The 13,569-nt window shown below is 44.7% G+C and overlaps 1 protein-coding gene across 1 annotated transcript in view; it reads right to left on the bottom strand.

Moving 5' to 3' along the window:
• Positions 1-5,797: 5,797 nt before the first annotated feature.
• RIPPLY3 (ripply transcriptional repressor 3) overlaps positions 5,798-13,569 on the bottom strand; it is a 23,176-nt gene continuing 15,404 nt past the window's right edge. The window contains 2 exon segments of the mRNA XM_011954214.1: positions 5,798-6,574; positions 11,400-11,470. Coding sequence (XP_011809604.1) covers positions 6,256-6,574; positions 11,400-11,470 — 390 coding nt within the window. The 3' untranslated portion in view covers positions 5,798-6,255.

Raw genomic sequence — 13,569 nt, 5'->3', positions numbered from 1 at the left:
CTTGCAGTGAGCTGAGATCCGGCCACTGCACTCCAGCCTGCGCAACAGAGCGAGACTCCGTCTCAAAAAAAAAAAAAAGAAAAGAAAGTTGAGGTGGGAAGATTGCTTGAGACCAGGAGTTCAAGTCTGCAGTGACCCGTGATCGCACCACTGGACTCCAGCCTGGACAACACGTTAAGACCCTGTCTCTCTAAAACAAAACAAAACAAAACAAACAAAATTCTGCCCAAGAAACTGGATTGAAAATAATATAGATAATGCAAGCTCAAGCAAACCCCAAACAAATGTCAAGGCTAACATTTCTGTCTTTATTGCAAGCTCATCATCAGCCACATAACAAGCTAAAAGAGATCTGGCAAAAAGTTAGCAAAAATAATTAACATTATCAAGAAAAATAATTGAATTATTAACATCTTTTATTATTGGACCTCAAGCAAACCATACATTATTCCTTAGATACTATCAATTGTGTTTAAAAATCATGTGATCCTCAATACAAGATCATACAAAATTTCACTCAGCTTAATGACAAATGTTTAACAGCGTGTTAAACAGCATGTTTCACAATTCCATGTGTAATACAGAAGTTTAAAAAAAAATCAGAAAGCACTTTCTTCCTACCACAGCAAAACTGGTTAAAATAGCAAATAGGAAACACTATGGCAAGAAATTGAAATGCATTCTTTTTGTAAGAAAATCTATTGGAAGACTCAAAGAAAATGTAGCTGGAGATTTGAAGAAAACATTATTACATCAAATCACACAGTGTGGGAGGTTTGAGTACAGTCGGGTGAAAGTGCAGACATTTCTAGCATGTTCCAGCTTGTGGTATTTGCAAGATTCTGTTTCAATAATGAAACTCATTAGGAGCTACTTTTTGTGAGCCACTGAAAGAAAGATGTGTCAGAGGAGTCAGCCTCAACCATAAATTACTTTTTAAAACATGGATATTTTATAGAAAACCTAGCTAAGTATAACCATTTTTGGAGTGGCCATTTTGATTAGAATGATAAAATGATTCCAGAGAAAACGTATAGAGATGGCACCACATGTGAAATCCATTTACTGCACTGCTATTAGGCAAGCTGTTGCAGGAAAGAAATGGAAGGAGATGGAGGAAGATGGAGACTGTGAACAGCAGGAGAGGCTGGACTGTTCAACACCAACAGCCATTCCTCAGCTCCAGCCGAGTGACTCCTTGCAGGATCACAGGCAAACACCGCCAGAGATCCAGATTTTTAAAGAGAAATCACCTGATTTTTAAAACCCAAGTGACAGGAACACAAAATTGGTCTTTCGAAGGGCAGTCTTCTCTCTCTCTCCCCATGCGTGTTTTGCTGTAGAATGATAGGCTAGTGGTAATATTCTGACTTCTTCAGGAAGGTTATACAATGGGGTTCATTTTAAAACACTTTGAGAGGCCACAGAGGGAGGATCACTTGATGCCAGGAGTTCAAGACTAGCCTGGTGCTGGCATAGAGAGACCGCCATCTGCAAAAATTTAAAAATTAGCTGGGCATGGTGGTGAATATCTGTAATCACAGCTACTCAGGAGGCGGAGGCTACTCAGGAGCTGGAGACTATTATCCTCAGCAAACTAATGCAGGAACAGAAAACCAAATACTGCATATTCTCACTTACAAGTGGGATCTAAATGATGAGAACACATGGACACATACAGAGGAACAACACACACTGGGGCCCATGGGAGGCTGGTGGGTGGGAGGAAGGAGAGAAAAAATAACAAATGGATACTAGGCTTAACACCTGGGTGATGAAATAATCTGTATAAAAAGACCCCATGACATGCCTTTACCTATGTAGCTATGTAACAAACCTGCACATGTACCTCTGAACTTAAAATACAACTTTTTTCTTCTTCTTTTCTTTTGTTTTTTTTGAGACAGAGTCTCGCTCTGTCGCCCAGGCTGGAGTGCAGTGGCACTATTTCGGCTCACTGCAAGCTCCACCTCCCGGGTTCACACCATTCTCCTGCCTCAGCCTCCTGAGTACCTGGGACTACAGGTGCCTGCCACCACGCCGGGCTAATTTTTTGTATTTTCAGTAGAGACGGGGTTTCACTGTGGTCTCCATCTCCTGACCTCGTGATCCGCCCGCCTTAGCCTCCCAAAGTGCTGGAATTATAGGCGTGAGCCACTGCGCCTGGCTACAAGTTTTAAAAAGTAAATAAATTGCTTATTTGCTTTTTTTTTTGTAGAGATGTGGTCTTGCTATGTTGCCCAGGCTGGTCACAAGCAATCCTCCTGCCTCGGCCTCCCAAAGTGCTGGAATTACAGGTGTAAGCCAGCATGCCCAACCTGGACGATCCTTTAAAATATGTGTTTTGTGTATACTTTGTAATGTGCAATATATTATCCCAGTAGTACATGTTGGGTGAACCATATGAAATTGCCTTTTTTGTAGGTTAAAAATGGTAAAACATCAGCAATTTCAAATGGCTCAACATAACATATAATTCATAAGTGAATATATGTTAGGGGGCGGGCACACATTTTTAATTTTTGTAGTTTTTTGAGACAGAGTCTTACTCTGTTGCCCAGGCTGGAGTGCAGTGGTGCAATCATAGCTCACTGCAACCTTGAACTCCTAGGCTCAAGGCTCCTGAGTTGCTGGGACTATAGGCACACACCACTGCACCTGGCTGGCTTTTAAATTTTTTGTTGAGAAGGAGGTCTCCTTCTGTTGCCCAGGCTGGTCTCAAACTCCTGGGCTCAAGTGATCCTCCTGCCTCAGCCTCCCAAAGTGCTGTGATTACAGGTGTGAGCTACCATGCTCAGCTACATTTTTTAAGTGAGAGGGATACCTGATCAAAACCCTGGAGCTCTTAGGTTTCAGACTTTTAGTTCATTCATGTAACTGCAAAAATCAGAGCGCTAAGGAGGCCCCAAGCTCACCATATCCTTACTATTAAAAATGTCTGACCCACAGTATATGTGATTCCATTGCTAGCCACAGCTAAAGTGCCTTGTTTTGTATTTGCACTAAGCTGGCCAGATTCTAAGTAATTTAGAATTAATGTAATGTGAAACTATCATACAGCATATATATATATATATGTATTTTTTTTTCATACAGCATATATTAGCTTTTTTGAGCAGGGTCTCTTTCTGTCTCCCAAGCTGGAGTGCAGTGGTGTGATTTCAGCTCACTGCAGCCTCAACCTCCCCTGGCTCAGGTGATCCTCCCACCTCAACCTCCCAAGTGGCTGAGATTACAGGCACGTGTCACCACACCTAGCGCATATTTTGTATTTTTAGTAGAGATGGGGTTTCACCACGTCCAGGCAGGTCTTGACCTCCCCTCAAGTGATCCACCTGCTTTGGCCTCCCAAAGTGTTGGGATTACAGGGGTGAACCACCTTGCCTGGCACATGCGCATATTTTAAACTCTGGAGGTTGATGCCATCAGAATTTGGACTATGTTTGGTTTATTTAGGATAAACTCATTATTGGACCAGGCTTTTATTTGTCAATAAAACTGATTTACCAAGAAAACTCAACAAAGCCAGATGTGATTATTTAGTTTTTATCTCAAGCATCACATGAAGGAGTAAGGATAAGACTTCTAGTATTTTTCTGTGATCCAGTATTTTTATGTGAAAAAGCCAGCAAAATTAGGGGTCATATTAAATCCTTTCTGAAATTCACACAGGTTTGTTTTTAAGTCTGAAAAGATGTACTTTAAACAAATAAAAGAAACATTAAAATACAATTTTTAATTTTTAAAAGAAAAAGCCAAACTTGTTCAAAAACCAAAAAAGTAAACATTTTAAAAGCAAAAAAAAAAAGGCCCAGAAAAGAAAAACATAAAAAGAGGCATTTTTCAAAAGACTGAAGCAATAAAAAAAAATTGATGTTTGTTACCTTTAGACAAAGGAAAGGGAGAACAGCAGAATGTGATTTTACTTTGCAATGTGTACTTTCTATAGTGCTTGGATCACTAAAAGTATTTCCGTTCATTACTCCTACTTTTTAATATATTAGGCCTAGTATGGTGGCTCATTCCTGTAGTTCCAGTGCTTTAGGAGGCCTAGGTAAGAGGACAGCTTGAGGCCAGGAGTTCAAGAGCAGCCTTGGCAACATATTGAGAACCTGTATCTACAAAAGACATATTTTTAATTAACTGGGTGGCTGGACACAGTGGTTCATGCCTGTAATCCCAGCACCTTGGGAGGCCAAGGTGGGTGGATCACCTGAGGTCAGGAGTTCGAGACCAGCCTGGCCAACATGGTGAAACCCCAGCTCTACTAAAAATACAAAATTAGCCAGGCGTGGTGGCACATGCCAGTAATCCCAGCTACTCAGGAGGCAAAAGCAGGAGAATTGATTGAACCTGCAAGGCAGAGGTTGCAGTGAGCTGAGACTGTGCCATTGCACTCCAGCCTGGGCGACAAGAGTGAAACTCTGTCTCAAAAAAACATTTCTGGGCATGGTGGCCCATACCTGTCGTCCTACCTACCACGAAGTCTGAGGTAGGAGGATTCCCTGAACCCAGGAGTTCAAGGCTGCAGTGAGCTATTATTGAGCCACTGCACTCCAGCCAGGGACAGAGCAAGACCCTGTGTCTAAAATTTTAAAAAATAAAATAGAATACTGAAATAAAATATTAATAGTTTATAATTTTAAAAGAATTATTTTTAAAAACCATGAAAAACCAAAAAACCTTAAAGCAGGGACTATTTAATTCCAAAAATGTCTTAAGCAAAAAAGGTGATTATCAAACATTCTTTCAAAACATTTATTTCAAGTAGAAATCGATATAATGTACTATATACAGGGAGACACCACATGTAAGATAAGTAAGTCAAAAACGTTCAGGAATACACATTTATCATCAAAATATTAAAAACTCAAAATAATTTTACATTAGATACTTTAATTAAAAATAGTGTTCATGGGTTAAGGGTAGGGTTAAAAAAATAAAAAATTTAAAAACTAGTGTTCATCTATTAAAATAACAAGCCCCAAACAGTCACCAACTAAGAGTGAAGGTTCTACTCCCTATAAATTCATACACACAGCCCTTATACAGTCATCACATACATTTTTATCTAATTGTCTCCTAAAAATCCCTATCTCTTTGTTATTCTTTTTGTTTTTTTGAGACAGAGTTTCATTCTTGTTGCCCAGGCTGGAGTGCAATGGCGCAATCTCAGCTCACCGCAGCCTCCGCCTCCCGGGTTCAAGCCATTCTCCTGCCTCAGCCTCCCAAGTAGCTGGGATTACAGGCGTGCGCCACCACGCCCAGCTAATTTTGTATTTTTAGTAGAGACGAGTTTCTCCACGTTGGTCAGGCTGGTCTCGAACTCCCAACCTCAGGTGATCTGCCCGCTTTGGCCTCCCAAAGTGCTAGGATTACAGGCGTGAGCCACCGTGCCTGGTCCTTTCTGTTACTCTTATGGGAATTATTTGGTGGGTTAAAAAAATATTTTTTAATAAATACTTTTTTTTTTTTTTGCCAGGCTCAGTGGCTCATGCCTGTAATCCCAGCACTTTGGGAGGCTGAGGCAGAAGGATCACCTGAGGTCAGGAATTCAAAACCAGCCTGACCAACATGGTGAAACCGAGTCGCTACTAACAATACAAAAAATTAGCGCACACCTGTAATCCCAGCTACTTGGGAGGCTGAGACAGGAGAATCTCTTGAACCCAAGAGGCGGAGGTTGCAGTGAGCCCAGATTGTGCCACTGTACTCCAGCCTGGGCAACAAGAGCGAAACTCTGTCACAAAACCAAACCAAACGAAACCAAACCTTTTTTTGTTTTGTTTTTCAAAATGCTACTAAGCAACTGCATCTGCCCTTGGATGATAGATTAAAATGGGGTTTAATATCTAAATTGTTTTTACAAAAGCAGAAAGAGCTAAGTAATGAGTCTCAGTTTAAGTAGGAGGTGGAGTGGGTGACTAGGAAGAATCTGTTACCTGATCAGCGAGTGACAGTGCTCGAAGGAGCTGTGAAAATGGGCTCTACCAGGTAACAACTCTGTTGACACAGACCTTCTCTTTGTCCTGGAATCCTCTCTCAAAGGTATGCATGAGTGCACCAAAAACGAATCGCCAGGAGAAAGAAAAGTAAAAGCTGACTCTCTGCCCTGAGTAGTGTGCGGGCCAGGGGCTGCCCGAGAAGTCTCCAGCCTCTGTACACTCAGCAGGGATGCGCGGTGTCCTGGCTCAGGTGTCCCCAAGAGAATGTTGGGGCAGGTCCCGGAGCAGGGCCCAGGAGACAGAGACAGACTCATTTGGATGAGGAGCACACGCCGCCCCTTGAGGAGTCGCCGTGAGGGAGCAGACCCTCACCCCAGGGGTCACCCCCTCTTGAGGATCGCTGCCCTCAGTTGATGCCCTGGTCTCTGCCTTTTTCCTGCAGACCTCCTGCCTCCTGGGGCGGAAGATGGAGGGGCGGGGGTCCTTCCTCTGGCTCTTCAGCTTCCGAAGCAGACTCAGTGGACTCATCGTCGTAGAAGTCAATCGTGGCTTGCACTGGGAAACTGGCCAGCACTTGCTCCCCGGAGCTCTGCAGGTATTCTTGACGCTTTGACATGGGTAAACAGACTCTAATATTTAAAAAACAAATACACCATTCATCAACCTGAACCTCGTCCTCAACCCCTTCTAGAGGATGCTTTTTCCCAGAAGCAGAGAACTCCCCAGTCTTCCTCTCTGGTCTTTGCCTTCACAACACACAGAATTTAAGCCATCAGAACGGAGAACTGTAGGCACCTATTGGAGGGACCTGGTGATAAACCTATCCCAGTTCACAAGTGAGTTATAATCTGACCCAGCCAGTCAATTTAGACAGTCGCAAGGAAAAGGGTGTGCTTCAAGGAAGGTAAAAGGCAACTGAAAACATTGAATTCTAAGATTTGGAGGCTCACTCTGATCAAACAGGGGACTTGACTCTTCTTGGATAATTGATGTCCCACTTGGGTGAAGGTGCACTCTCCCACCCCACCCTCTGTCCCCTGCAGCATGGGAAATGCTGTAACCCCTTGGATTCTGGAGGAAATTTACTCTGACATCTCTGAAACCCTGGTCTAGAGAAGCAGCTAAGTTTTCCAGATGTTGCCATAGAGAAATTGGAGGCACAAGTCCCTTGCTCTGCCAGAATAAAAAAGATGTGCTGAGGAAAAAAGGAAATAAAAGAGAGAAAGAAAAAAGAAAATTTAAGTATGTAAAATTTGGAACCCCTAAATTTCAGGTTTTTATAGAATTTTGGATTTGCTCATACATGGCAAGTATTAAGATATCCCCTCCCCATAATCTTTCTTTTTTTTTTTTGAGAGGGAGTCTCGCTCTCACACCCAGGCTGGAGTGTAGTGGTGCAATCTCGGCTCACTGCAACTTCCGCCTCCTGAGTTCAGTGATTCTCCTGTCTCAGCCTCCCGAGTAGCTGAGATTTCAGGCACCCACCACCACGCCTGGCTAGTTTTTGTATTTACTAGAGACGGGGTTTCACCATGTTGGTCAGGCTGGTCTCGAACTCCTGATCTCAAATGATTTGCCCAACTCGGCCTCCTAAAGTGCTGCGATTACAAGCGTGGGTCACCACTCCCGGCCATAATCTCTTATCCTTTACTTATTTCCTTTCTTCTTTGTTTTTGAGAAAGGGTCTCACTCTGCCACCCAGGCTGGAGTGCAGTGGGGCAATCATAGCTCACTGCAGCTTTGAACTTCGTGGCTCAAGGGTTCCTCCCACCTCAGCCTCCTGAGTAGCTGGGACTACAGGCGCCCGCCTTCCGATCTGCTAATTTTTGTATTTTTTTAGTAGAGACGGGGTTTCACCGTGTTAGCCAGGATGGTCTCGATCTCCTGACCTCTTGATCTGCCCGTCTCGGCCTCCCAAAGTGCTGTGATTACAGGCGTGAGCCACCGCGCCCGGCCTATATTTTTCATAGAGACAGGGTTTAGCCATATTGCCCAGGCTGGTCTGTCACTCCTGAGCTCAAGTGATCCTCCTGCCTCAGCCTCCCAAAGTATGAGATTACAGGTGTGAACCACCATGCCTCGACCTGCTTTTCATTCATTAATTTATTTGCATTTTTCTCTGTAGTCCTCTGAGGAAGTAAGTTTGTCAATTCATCACTGCTTACTTGTAAAGCTGATTTCAATATCCTTTTTTTTCAGATAGAAAAGGAGAGAGAAAACACCCTTCTATAAATAATGGATGATAGTTCTTTACTTCATAAGATATCCAATAGACCGGTGGTTCTCGACCTCCAGGGGACATCTGGCAATGTCTGGAGATGTTTTTGATTGTCAGAACTGAGGGGAAGCTACTGACATTTAGTGAGTAGAGGTCAGGAATACTGGTAAACACCCTACGAGGCCCAGGCTAGCTCCCACCATGAAGAATTACCAAGCCCAAAGTGCCAACGGTGCTAAGGTTGAGAAATTCTGCAACAGACAGAATGTATATATTCATCTAAGACAGAAATATGAGCATAGTTCCATTTTTAGCCATGTTTACAATTAGGTATTTATACTGAAGTATTCACAGGTGAATTCCTAGCATGTCTGAGATTTGCTTTAAAATATGCTGGGGTGGGACACAGTGGCTCATTGGCTCATATCTGTAATCTCAGCAGTTTGGAAGGCCAAAGCAGGAGGATCAATTGAGCCCAGGAGTTTGAGACCAGCCTGGGCAACATGGCAAAACCCCGTATCCGAAAAATACACACACAAAAAAACAAAAAATTAACTGGGTGTGGTGGTGTGCACTTGTAGTCCCAGCCACTCCAGAGGCTGAGATGGAAGCCTGGGGAGGTGGAGGCTGCAGTGAGCTGCAATGACACCACTGCACTCCAGCCTGGGCAACAGAGCAAGACCCTATCTCAAAATAAAATAAATAAAATAAAATATGCTAACAACAACAACATAGTTGCGGGTGATGAATATGATCAGCTCAGACCGTTGATAACTATTGAGGCGGGTGATGGGTACATGGGGTTCACTGTACTATTCGCTCCACTTTTGTGTATGTCTGAAATTTTCTGTAGTAAAAATATAAAGTGAAATTGTATATCCAGTGTGCAATGCATGGCTGCAGCTCATGCTTTGTCAGTCACAGCATTGTCAACCAATCAAAAACAAGGTGGCCGGGCACAGTGGCTCACGCCTGTAATCGCAGCACTTTGGAAGTCCAAGGCGGGTGGATTACCTGACATCAAGAGTTCAAGACCAGCCTGGCCAACATGGTGAAACCCCATCTCTATTAAAAATACAAAAATTAGCCGGGCATGGTAGCACCTGTAGTCCCAGCTACTCCAGAGGCTGAGGCAGAAAAATCACTTGAACCTGGAAGGCAGAGGTTGCAGTGACCAAGATCGTACCATTACACTCCAGCCTGGGTGACAGAGCGAGACTCTGTGTCAAACACAAAAAACAACAACAAAACAAAAATGGGAGCAGCAGCAGTGTGTCTGTGAGGCCAGCTGTGGGTAGGTGGTGCGACTGGATGCCTGCAGGGCATGAAGCAGGGTGGTGACTCTCAGTCCTGGCTGCACATTAAGACCCCGTGGGGAGTCTGTAAAAATACAAGCCAGGTGCAGTGGCTCACGCCTGTAATCTCAGCACTTTAGGAGGCCAAGGTGGGTGGGTCACCTGAGGTCAGGAGTTTGAGACCAGCCTGGCCAACATGGTGAGACCCCATCTCTACTAAATATACAAAAAAAAAATTAGCCAGGCAGGGTGGCACACACCTGTAATTCTAGCTACTTGGGAGGCTGAGGCAGGAGAATCACCTGAATCTGGGAGGTGGAGTTGCAGTTGAGCCAAGATCGCACCACTGCACTCCAGCCTGAGCAACAGAGTGAGACTCCATCTCAAAACAAACAAACAAACAAACTCGATGCCTGGGTCTTTCCCTAGAACAAGTGAGTCAAAGCACCTGGGAGAACCACCCAGGCATCTGTATTTTTAAAAGCTCCACTAGTAATTCTATGAGGATTGAAAACCATTGGTGTGGCCAGTATCTGCGGCTCATGCCTGTAATCCCAACACTTTGGGAAGTCTAGGGAAGAGGATAGCTTGAGCCCAGGAGTTCAAGACCAGTCTGGGCAATATAGTGAGACCTTGTCTCTACAAAAAATTACAAAATTAGCAGAGCATGGTGGCACATACCTGTGGTCCCAGCCACTTAGGAGGGTGAAGTGGGAGGATCGTTTAAGCCCAGGAGGCAGGGGTTGCAGTGAGCTGAGACTGTACCACTGCACTCCAACCTGGATGACAGAGTGAGATGTCAGAAGAGAAAAAAAACTATTGGTGTAAGGCATACAAGGAAAGCTTCCTTCTAACCAGTCTGAGGGGTCTGAGCTTCATGCCTACACATGAGCGTCTTTGGGTTGTATTCAGCTTTCCAGTCTTATAGAGTAACAAGGCAAAGGCACCTGGAGGAGTGGAGGCGGCCCAGGCAAGGTTAATTTTAGTAAAGGAGATCGAGAAAGACAGACAGAGAATAAGAAAGAGACAGAGACAGAGAGACAGGCGGAAATCCTAAACATGAGCCACTTGTCTAAAACGGACGGAGTGTAGATGGATACAGCAGTGAGAATTCTGGTCACCACCAGGACCACGACACACACTTCAGAGGCAGGAGGAAAAGGCGCTCTCAAAGGTGCTTGGCACCCCCTGTGCCGGAGCCAACCATTGACTCAACACATAGATTGTTTTTTTTTTTTTGGAGACAGAGTTTTGCTCTTGTCACCCAGGCTGGAGTACAATGGTGTGATCTCAGCTCACTGCAACCTCCACCTCCCAGGTTCAAGTGATTCTCCTGCCTCAGCCTCCCAGGTAGCTGGGATTACAGGCACCCGCCACCATGCCCAGCTAATTTTTTTGTATTTTTTGTAGAGATGGCGTTTCACCATGTTGGTCAGTCTGGTCTCGAACTCCTGACCTCAGGTGATCCACCCATCCTCAGCCTCCCAATGTGCTGGGATTACAGGCATGAGCCACCATGCCCACCCTGAACATACAGATTTTGAAGGTCGACTTTGCACTAGACAGTACACTAGCTTATATCCTGGTAGGACAATAGAAATATACCTCAATATCTAAGTTTTTATATATGCATATACAATTCATATGCAATTATATCAATACAATACAAGGCATAATACGTAATGAGAAGTAGAAATAAAAGGTATAGAGAAAAGAGAGAGGCCAACTGCACTTTGCAGAAAACACTCAATGGATGAATACATGAATGGATTCCAGAAATCCAACAAAATACCCTTGGTATAAGGAAACTAAACAATACCAAAGAATATATTGAATTATTTTCCACTTTGTTGAAAATCTGTGTGGTTGAAGACACTAAAGTGTATTAACGGCTATATTAAAAGGAAATTACAGATTACTTACTGTGAAGTCATATATTACCTTACAGGATGCTGAAACCCAAAGGCTCCCTTTGATCCAAAAGTGTGTTGTTGGTCAGCCCTAGGTTCAAGCTGTAACGACAGACACATACAAACACAGAGACAGTGCAGGAGCATTGGAAGGTGACATCCTGAGGTGTTAAACCACAGAATGTAAGTCGCCTGCAATTGTACCTATCAATGTCAATGTTAGAGCATTTACACACCTTATCAGTATTTGATAAGCCTGTGTTCCTCTTACCGTGGCCCAAAATGTCCCAGGCACTGTGAAGAATTCCGATGAAAGGAGTCAGACACAGTGCCTCGGTCCAGCATTTTACCATCTAATGGACAGAAACTCACATGTGTGCAAATAACCATGCTACAGAGCATCACATGGTGAGACACCCATGATTCTAAGCATGAAGGAAGATCAGGAACGGGCTCGTGGCGGGCCTCGCAGAGACATCTGTGGCATGTGGATTTGCAATTCTAAGACTACTTTGGCAGAGGAGAGCATCAAATTCAGAGTGGCAGTACTGGGCACGGTAGCTCATGCCTGTAATACCAGCACTTTGGGAGGCTGAGGCAGGTGGATTACCTGAGGTTGGGAGTTCGAGACCAGCCTGACCAACATGGTGAAACCCTGTCTCTACTAAAAATACAAAATTTAGCTGGGCGTGGACGTGGTGGTGCATGCCTGTAATCCCAGCTACTCGGGAGGCTGAGGCACAAGAATCACTTGAACCTGGGAGGCGGAGGTTACAGTGAACCAAGATTCTGCCACTGCACTCCAGCCTGGATGACAGAGTGAGACTCCATCTCAAAAAAAAAACAACTTCAGAGTGGCAGGAAAACAGAGGGCGCAGGTGGGGAGCGGTGAGGAGCTTGGTGTGGTACAAGTGAGACACTGTGATGGGCAAAGGGCTCAAACGGTGACATTTGCCTTGAATACCCGCTGTTGAGTTTAGGTTTGACTCTGGATACAGGAACTGGAGGTGGATTTTTGAGTCAGGGAGTCCAACTATCAGATCCGTATTTCAAGGAGAGCAGTGGTCACAGGGAGCTGTGCACAGATGAGGCTGATGTAGAAAGGGCTTGGAGGAACCAGTCTTGGCAATTGATGGTGAAGAGCTTCTGGATGAGGGCAGGATGTGAACTCAGCCTGGGTGCTGTGGCTCACTCCTGTAATTCCAGCATTTTGGGAAGCCCAGGTGGGCAGATCACTTGAGGTCAAGAGTTCAAGACTAGCCTGGCCAACACGGTGAAGCCCCGTCTCTACTAAAAAATACAAAATTAGCCAGGTGTGGTGGCACATGACTGTAATCCCAGCTACTCAGGAGGCTAAGGCAGGAGAATCACTTGAACCCAGGAGGCAGAAGTTGTGGTGAGCCAAGATTGTGCCATTGCATTCCAGCCTGGGCAACAAGAGTGAAACTCCATCTCAAAAAATATAAAACAGAGATCAAGACCATCTTGGCCAACATGGTGAAGCCCCATCTCTACTAAAAATACCAAAAAAATTAGCTGGGCATGGTAGCGTGTGCCTGTAGTCCCAAGCTCCTCAGGAGGCTGAGGCAGGAGAATCACTTGAACCTGGGAAGCAGAGGTTGCAGTGAGCTGAGATCACACCACTGCACTCCAGCCTGGCAACAGAGCGAGAGTCCGTCTCAAAAATAAATAAATAAATTTATAAAGTGCTGAAATGGCCTGGAGCGGTGCATCAGAAAACCCAAATCTTCAGATTCCAGAGTTCAATTGGAACCAGATGAGGAACAGGACAAAACTTACTATGGCCTGACAAGGAAGGACTTTGACACCGTGAATCTCCACGCCATTCCATCCTGCAGGGACGCTGGGGCGGGGGGCGGGGGCAATGTGCACATGACATTCACGAGCAAATTAGCCTGTAAGGAGCCTCTGCAGACATTACATTTTACCAGCCATATTTTCTTTCTTTTTTTTTTTTTTTGAGATGGAGTCTCACTCTGCTCACCCAGGCTGGAGTGCAGTGGCGTGATCTTGGCTCACTGCAACCGCCACTTCCCAGGTTCACGCGATTCCCCTGCCTCAGCCTCCCTAATAGCTGGGACTACAGGCACCCGCCACCACGCCCAGCTAATTTTTTGTATTTTTAGTAGAGACGGGGTTTCACCATGTTTCGATCTCCTGACAGTGATCCTCCCACCTCG

Source organism: Colobus angolensis, unplaced genomic scaffold (assembly GCF_000951035.1).
Source record: "Colobus angolensis palliatus isolate OR3802 unplaced genomic scaffold, Cang.pa_1.0 Scaffold38, whole genome shotgun sequence".
NCBI classification, from domain to species: Eukaryota; Metazoa; Chordata; class Mammalia; order Primates; family Cercopithecidae; genus Colobus; species Colobus angolensis.
Note: the sequence above shows the minus strand (reverse complement) of the source record. Positions and strands in the feature narration are given on the sequence as shown.